We start from the raw sequence: 7,500 nt of genomic DNA on the forward strand, positions 1-7,500 counted from the left end.
GGGACAAACGACTCATTGTAGGTTTTACAGATCGAGTTTTGGTCCCGAAAATATCCTGCCTGGCAAGGTACCAGAGAGAAGCTAATGGCTTGTGAGGCCTTAATTTAATGGATTAATTGGAAGATAATCGAGACCTATTCAAATTCAAAACGTTGATTTTAATATTACATGCATTTTTTTTTAGGCCATATCCATTGATCAAGAAAAGACATGTGCGAAAGTGAAAGAATCGACGACTTTATTGACTACGACCGGAATCAATTTAATTTACCTCCTTTTACAACATTTTATTGCGATCGGTATTACTAAAAAATAGCTTTAAGTAAATTTGTTATAATACACGTATATTGACCTGAAAATCAAGAAAACTGTCATGTGAATTTGAAGTTTGGTGTAGCCTGTTTGAAAATTTATCAGTAGCCTAGCAAAATAGCTTTATGGTCTAAATTGTGGAACTGAATATTGAAAAAAACAAATAAAAGCTTAAACTTCTCTACAACGCACTTGCTGCACCAGGCATGATCACGTACAGCAAAAAGGCCCAATGTCAAAATTTGCCAGGTTTCCGTGTTCACTTGTAAGTTAAATGAAGTTTTTATTCCTCAGGTTTGCATGCTGCATTGCCGCAAAGAAAAGTCGAAAACAACAAAACACGGTTGGTGTCATCTCTGTTTTGTTCTTGTTGGCGACGCCTTTTTCTTCGAAGTTTCGTCAGCTTGCTGTTGCTTTTCTTTTTCCCGATGCCTTCTTCTGTGGCGTGCTCTGAAAGAAGAACATGCCATTTAAGGACGGTGCCTACTATTGTTATTGCGCATACGTTCTGCGCATCTTGAGAAACTCGGGTTTCCTATGGGTGATGCTTAATAATAATACAGCGATATTTTCGCGCGGTTTAACTGAGCGGAGAAAGCAGAACTTAGCAAGTGCTCTTGGTATCCAAAAAGAAAATTGGGGGCAACCGTGCATTTTTCAAAGATAATTAAGCGTAACTTGGAAAAGAACGCCATACAATGCTTTGTATTTTAAAGCTTCTTTCAAAAATTGTTGATTAATTATCTTTGAAAAATGCGTGGTTACCCCCAATTTCCTTTTCGGATTTCAATAACACTTATACCTTTCCCGCATATTTATAAACCGCGAAAAAATACCTTTGAATTAGAAGGAACCGTCCTTAACGTTTGTGAGTCACTAGCTATGAAAGCTTAAACCCAAGAAACCCAGGCAGACCAGAGTTTGCGCGACGATGACTATGGCAACGCCATGGGGCCTTGGACTAATGGGGCAAAATATGTAAACAAAGATTCTCCTATTGCAATTATGATTCCAAGTCGTTCGGAATGGCGTAGCAGTTCCAAGGGAAAATTCAGAAAACTTATCTTGGATTGTTAAGTCCGGAACACAATAGGCGACAAGTCACAGCGACAGGTCGCTGCGACAAGTTGCTCCGCGTGTACTACTTGCAAAACAAGTCGCTGCGACACCACCTCTGTTCGGTGTACACGCAGTGATCTCGTATAAGAGAGAATGGGAACTAGTTTGCTAATTCAATATGGCAGACCATATGACGCTCTATCATTGGTTCATTTATATTTTGTCGCAGCGACTTGTTGCCGGAAGGGTACAAACGGTGCGACAACGCTTTTCATAAAATTAACCATGTCACACAAGGCGAATTGTTGCGACGACTTGTCCCCGCGACGTGTGGCAGACGCACTTATCGCCTAGTGTGTCCCGGCCTTAAGCTCCTCTACATATCCTAAGTGAATGGTGCGCGTTTATAAACCCTTCTCTTCCGTAATTGTTCGGGTCGACGCCGTCATCACTTGAGTTCCCTAACAAGAGTCAACGCGCGAACTCCGGCAAAAGTTCATTGCTTATGATAAAACAATAACACTCATCAAACAGTTTTATAATGGTTACGGTTACAAGGCTCGGGAAATTCTTACGTTGTGTTGAGTTTATTCTCCACATCGCTGTTATCTTCTGGTCCGGATACAACCCTAAGATCACCTGACTTGGTTATAACCGCTGTCATCTGGGAATCAAAGCGAAAATTCGCCGGGTTTGAATTAACAAATTGATGTCAGTTTTTCATGCGTTTGTCCTGTTATTGATCATGAATTTCGTCATAACATTGTCAACGTAGCTGTGGATCCACGAGGCGATAGCCGAGTGGATCCGCAGGTGTCCAGCAAACACATAGTAGCACTTCAAAATTTTCTGGATGCTGGGCAATTTGTGACTTCTGGGGACTTACCAGCGAAGACCAATATTACGATTGCCTCTAACCTGTTTGTTGATCTTTGGTTCTTGCCTGGCAGAGTTTCCTGCCGTTTCCTCGGTAGTTTCTTTCAAGTCAGCCTCAGATCCCAGCTCCTCTACAAGAATTGTGAAGCCAAAGATGTTTATGCTCATCTTGGTGTTACAAAGCGCTTTTCATTTGAGTGCAGCATGTCGAAAAACGGGACGGACAAAGGAGGTGGTGGAAGTGTCATGCAACTAGAAGTCTAGTGGGTTAACATGAGCAGGATGCTTTACCATGAAGGGTGTCAAGAGACAAATGACACTCACAATCTCTTTATGCTATTCACGATCAATTGATGTATTGCTGCTACAAACCGTACATCAATCTCCGATGTGGAGAATTTGGGTTATAAATGCGAGCGTTGCGTTGAGAAACGATATAGGCCAAACGACGAACTCAAAACAACAACAAAAAATGCGTCAACTTTCTGACGAGGAAGTCGATTCAATAAGGTGAAATAAGTTACTCTTATCGTCGACAGTATTTGAACAAAATCGGGCCGACGTTTTCAAAAGGTTTCTGACGAACTCGCGCATGCGCGTAAGATGACTTAGTCTCTGTCACCAATGCTTTCAATTAAGTGGCTGGCTTCATTTTTTTTTGTCAAAAGAAAAACCGTCTAGGACATCGCCAATCGGAGTCAAAAATTCCCTGACCCTTCGATTGTTCGCTCGCGTACAACAACAAATCCTACCTTGCTCCGTGACATAATTTGACGGGAAATAGCCTTGTCTCCCGTCAGCCAGTTCGCCCATCTGCCAGTTTTCATTGTCGATGTACAGCACCGTGATGACGTCACCTCGTTGAATGGTGAGCTCGTCCGCTCTGTTTGCCTCGTACGGATACATAGCGATAACCTGTTAAACAGGACAAAAACACTGGAATGAAGATGTGCCGCTGGATGGGGTCGTCGCATTTTCACGACAGAGTTCCGAGTTACTAGAATGGGGTCGCCAGCCGGTTAACACCGAAGGGAAGATACGTGGTGTATTTTGTCATTTAGTGGTGGTTATCTATTGCATAAAATTAGCTAAACACGGTAAAACCTTCAGGGTTAGGATTAGGGTTAGCGTTAGGGTTAAGTTAGGGTAATTGTATAATTACTGAACGTTTTATACCTTGTTTAAAAAAATTTGAAACAATAGAAAAGGAGACACCAAGTACCTACCAACCGAAGAGACGCGGCCGCAGCCTATAAAGAGGTAGGGGTTTTGAGAGGCCAGCGGCATGTACCCAGCGAAAACTGACCCAAGTAATGATCTACCAACTGAAAGTGCTTTCATTCATCATTCCTTTCACGGGAACACATGAGCCAAAAAATGTCAGCTGTAATCAGTGAAATTAAGCATGTACGATTTAATCCGTACCTTTTTCCTGGCTTGCGGTGTCTGTTGTAGAAGATGATTTGCTGGGGAATCCGAGAAGCTAAAGGTTGGTTTAGCATCACCAAGCTGTGACACACTCTACAAAATACCAGAGATGAAATGAATACAAAATATTCTTTGAGGTTCAGGTGCAGGGTAAAAAAAAAAAAAAAAAAATAGAATTATAATCGACAGAGATTATAAACAAGGGTTGGGAGATGTGGCCAGCCTTTGATCGAGATAACTAGCCGACAGAATCTTTCCACGTATTGTAAAATGAGATGAATAGTGCGCGCATTTTGATTAGTTGTAAACGACGATCCATCAGAGAACTGGCGCGAGATGACGTTATTAAATAGAAACGGGCGCACAGATGACGACATCTGTTTCTTTGCTATAAAAACCCAACATATTCAATGCTGTTAAAGTGGTACTATGATCAAAAAATCATTTCCTTTTATTCTTCAGATTTTGAAAGCGTGTTAGTTGAACACCGAACTGGCAAAATTTTGAGCTTTGAGTTTTATCCAAAGGCTGTTTATTTTGAGTGTATGTTTTGGATTTCACTGTACGCCATTACTCATGTTCCAAACTGGCCGCTTGTACCTCAGAGGGTTGGATCTAGAGAAAATGACGTCATTTACTCACTAGCTTAAAATTTCAGCATGTAAACGCAATATATTATGTATGCAAAACACGGGTTTAAAAGTCTGATTGCCCGAAACTCCCGTGCTGCATATTAATTCGGCCGCGTACACAAGCATTGCATTCTTGAACTAGTGAGTCTTTGACGTCATTTTCTCCCCGACCCAGCTCTCTCAAGATTTTACAGTTAGTAATGGCGGACCAATAAATAAGAAAATACCAGTTAAAATAAACAGGTTTCCTTTTAAAATCAGAACTTAAAACTTGGGTCAGTTAGTGTTTAGTTTACATAGTTTTGAAATCCAAAGAAAAAAAAGAATTGTTTTTTTGATCGTAGTACCACTTTAAGCATCCCATCCATACACCACAGTGACCCCATTTTGACGTTACCTGTGCTGACCTACGACAAAATGGAATCTACTTATTGAGTACATGTTTACAAAGACAGCATTTTCCGCTCCCTTTTTTCCCCTCCCTTGTCTTCCTTGTCTGTTACGTAAAACGTAATATACCATCAGTCAGCGGTTAACCTCGCTTAACCTTGAAGTTACCCAGAAGGCAATAAGCGTATATTATGAAAAAAAGAGTGAATGACTATCATTCTAAAGGAGGCATCAACTCTAGCTTTTCAGGCGATTAGATTGAAAGATGTTCGGAGTGAGGAGGAAAAATGCGGAGAAATTAGGTACCATCACCAGTCTCTCATCGCTTTCCCCATTTTTCCGATGATTCGATCTGATGGCATATTACATCACATTAAGCGCAATCAAACAAAGACAATATAAAAAGACCAACAAACCAAAGGTCCCGGAGAGTCCGCGATGTTTAAGCTCAAGGAAGGCCTCTTTATCCATGATGTTTTCCCTGCAAACAGTAAAGGAAAGTCAAAAGATTACTTCCTCGAAGATTATGATCAGAAACGCTGAAGATAACATCCACGCAGGCAAACAAAATAGTGAATCACCTCTCTCACTTACAGGAGGATATTCGTCGGTCTTCTTAAGTCAGACCGAATTGGAAATCGGAAAAAAATCGTTTTTGAGAACAATGCTAAATTGTATATCAAATGAGTCATTAAGAAGTGACAACTCGCAAAGTATACGCTAACAAGTTTACATCAACAAGCGACACAAAGTGTCTCGTTCAGGTCCAAGCGACAACTACGTATTTAAAGTAGGAGAGTTAACGTGGCGTTTGTGTGATTTCTAAGTTAGAGTTTTCGTAACTGATAATTAAGGGGATACTGTGAGGTATACATCGTGTATTTATAGACACAAGTGACTTAACCGATTGACTCCGGGGAGTGAGATTTTACTCTGTCTACGCCTGACGATTTTACCATCAACTGGGGAAGTCATAGGGCGTCGGAGGAATGAATGGATTAATGGAGTCCCCTCCATTAATCCATTTACCCCTGCTTATAAAAAGCAGTGTACATGAATCTCATCAAACAAATGTTTGATTTTCTTTACCTGGCAAGAGATTACAAAGAGACATCGAAGGAGAATTGGCAATGCGGCCCAAATATGTGAATTTTCTAAAAAATAAGTTTTTTTTGGATTGCCAAAGAACTGAGATCGGTTTACTTTAAACGTCCGCAACGAAATAACGTCATACAAGATCATGAATGCACGAAAGCACGACACGTTTTCGAGACTCGGACGGAAACCGGAAGTGAACATATCGCATCGTCTCTAATAGAGAAAAGATACCCAACAATATACATTAAGGTTAAATGTTAAGACACGATAAAAAGGAAAACAGTTTACTTCCGGTTGACGTTCGTGATCGGAAACTAAAATGTACCAAGCACGTTTCGGGGAACATTTCCCCTTTCCTATCTACAATAGGCTAGCAAGATGAAAACCGAACAGGCGATAGTGTAAAGACGCATCAAACCAGAGAATATCAGAGAATATCTTACTTCGTAACTCAAACGCGTCCATTGGTAAAACCATTCACCCCAACGAGCGCCACTCGTCAATCGTTAATGGGACCGCTCATCGTGAGTTGGTGACAACGTAGAGTATCGCTGCACTTACCGGGTGATTGAGGAACCTGTTGTGTACTCATATCAAATTGAGGGCTTCCATATCTATTGTTCTGCGAGAACATCTTCAGAGACTCGAATCGGCCTGACGCTCCGAAGTGCTGCTGTGCGTGTGGGGACATTGGTCTTTCATAAGGATACTGCGGAGAAAATACAGTAAATGATGCAACTTTTGATGTTAAACGGTATGATGCAACCACGAGAGAGATGATAAACTAGCTGCTTGACGACTAGAACTCCTGGAGTGCTGGGTCGTTTACAGTCCCGCTCGATGGTTCCGCAAACCAGCGGGACACTGTGTCTAGCAAGTCCTTGTAGCTCAATGATAGGTTCGAATCCTGCCTAGGGCTTTGATTTCTCAGTTGCCCTTGCGCCCATTGCCGTTTTCCGTTGACTGCAACTAGCTTATCAAGTACAGTACAAATAACAAAAAATAAAATGGCCTCCTAACAACTCTTAAAAGAAAGCTACTTCTCACCTGTAATGGGCTTTGTGGTGATGCCCCGTATGGCGTGTGCATCGTCGGAGAGAAGTCTGAACCCCAGCTAGAAAGGCTTGCATTTGTCCCCATGCCCTGACGGAACGTTTTGCCAGTGCTCTCAGGGAACTGGAACGTAACACTACCAGGCCTTTTTCCTGGATGTGAATATCCGGGGTAGGAGACTTTGTCATATCTCCCAGGGGTTGAGCTCTCAGCTCCAGGAGTTCTTAACATTGCCCTCTCCATTAAGTTTGGTGATAAAGGTGTTTCCTGCAAGGAAGAGAGAAAAGACGAATAAAATAATGACACATGACGACCGACTAGCAACATCAAAATTGAAATCAGATTAAAGTTTCTGCTCACCAAAACAGAGTCCAGCTTTTGCTTGACTTTGCGCATGCGCAAAACATCACTTGCCACATCAGCAAAGGCAGAATACCTGCTGTCGTCATCAGGTGTTGCAGTGGACTGTTGTGACGTAGTAGCTTGTTTAGATGGCGTCACCGGGGGAGTCAAAAACTTCTTAGCTTCTTCTTTAGCGGCTGGAAAAAAGCAAAAGAGGAAACATTACATCTCTTCTTCAAGTGCACCTAACCTTCACCGTTTTTCGATGCCGAGGGTAATCTGCAGCAGACATTGCGCAATTTTGTTCGTC

The 7,500-nt window shown here is 41.8% G+C and overlaps 1 protein-coding gene across 2 annotated transcripts in view; it reads right to left on the reverse strand.

The window, feature by feature from the left end:
- Positions 1-221: 221 nt before the first annotated feature.
- Positions 222-7,500, reverse strand: part of LOC138045391 (jouberin-like) — a 35,430-nt gene continuing 28,151 nt past the window's right edge. For both annotated transcript variants that reach the window (XM_068891877.1, XM_068891878.1), the window contains exons 27-35: positions 7,209-7,387; positions 6,843-7,115; positions 6,357-6,504; positions 5,114-5,178; positions 3,673-3,768; positions 3,000-3,162; positions 2,290-2,378; positions 1,947-2,035; positions 222-762 (exon numbers count right to left, since the gene is read on the reverse strand). In XM_068891877.1, coding sequence (XP_068747978.1) covers positions 663-762; positions 1,947-2,035; positions 2,290-2,378; positions 3,000-3,162; positions 3,673-3,768; positions 5,114-5,178; positions 6,357-6,504; positions 6,843-7,115; positions 7,209-7,387 — 1,202 coding nt within the window. In that variant the 3' untranslated portion in view covers positions 222-662. The remainder of the gene's footprint in view (positions 763-1,946; positions 2,036-2,289; positions 2,379-2,999; positions 3,163-3,672; positions 3,769-5,113; positions 5,179-6,356; positions 6,505-6,842; positions 7,116-7,208; positions 7,388-7,500) is intronic.

This window comes from Montipora capricornis, chromosome 4 (assembly GCF_036669925.1).
Source record: "Montipora capricornis isolate CH-2021 chromosome 4, ASM3666992v2, whole genome shotgun sequence".
In the NCBI taxonomy this organism is placed as follows: Eukaryota; Metazoa; Cnidaria; class Anthozoa; order Scleractinia; family Acroporidae; genus Montipora; species Montipora capricornis.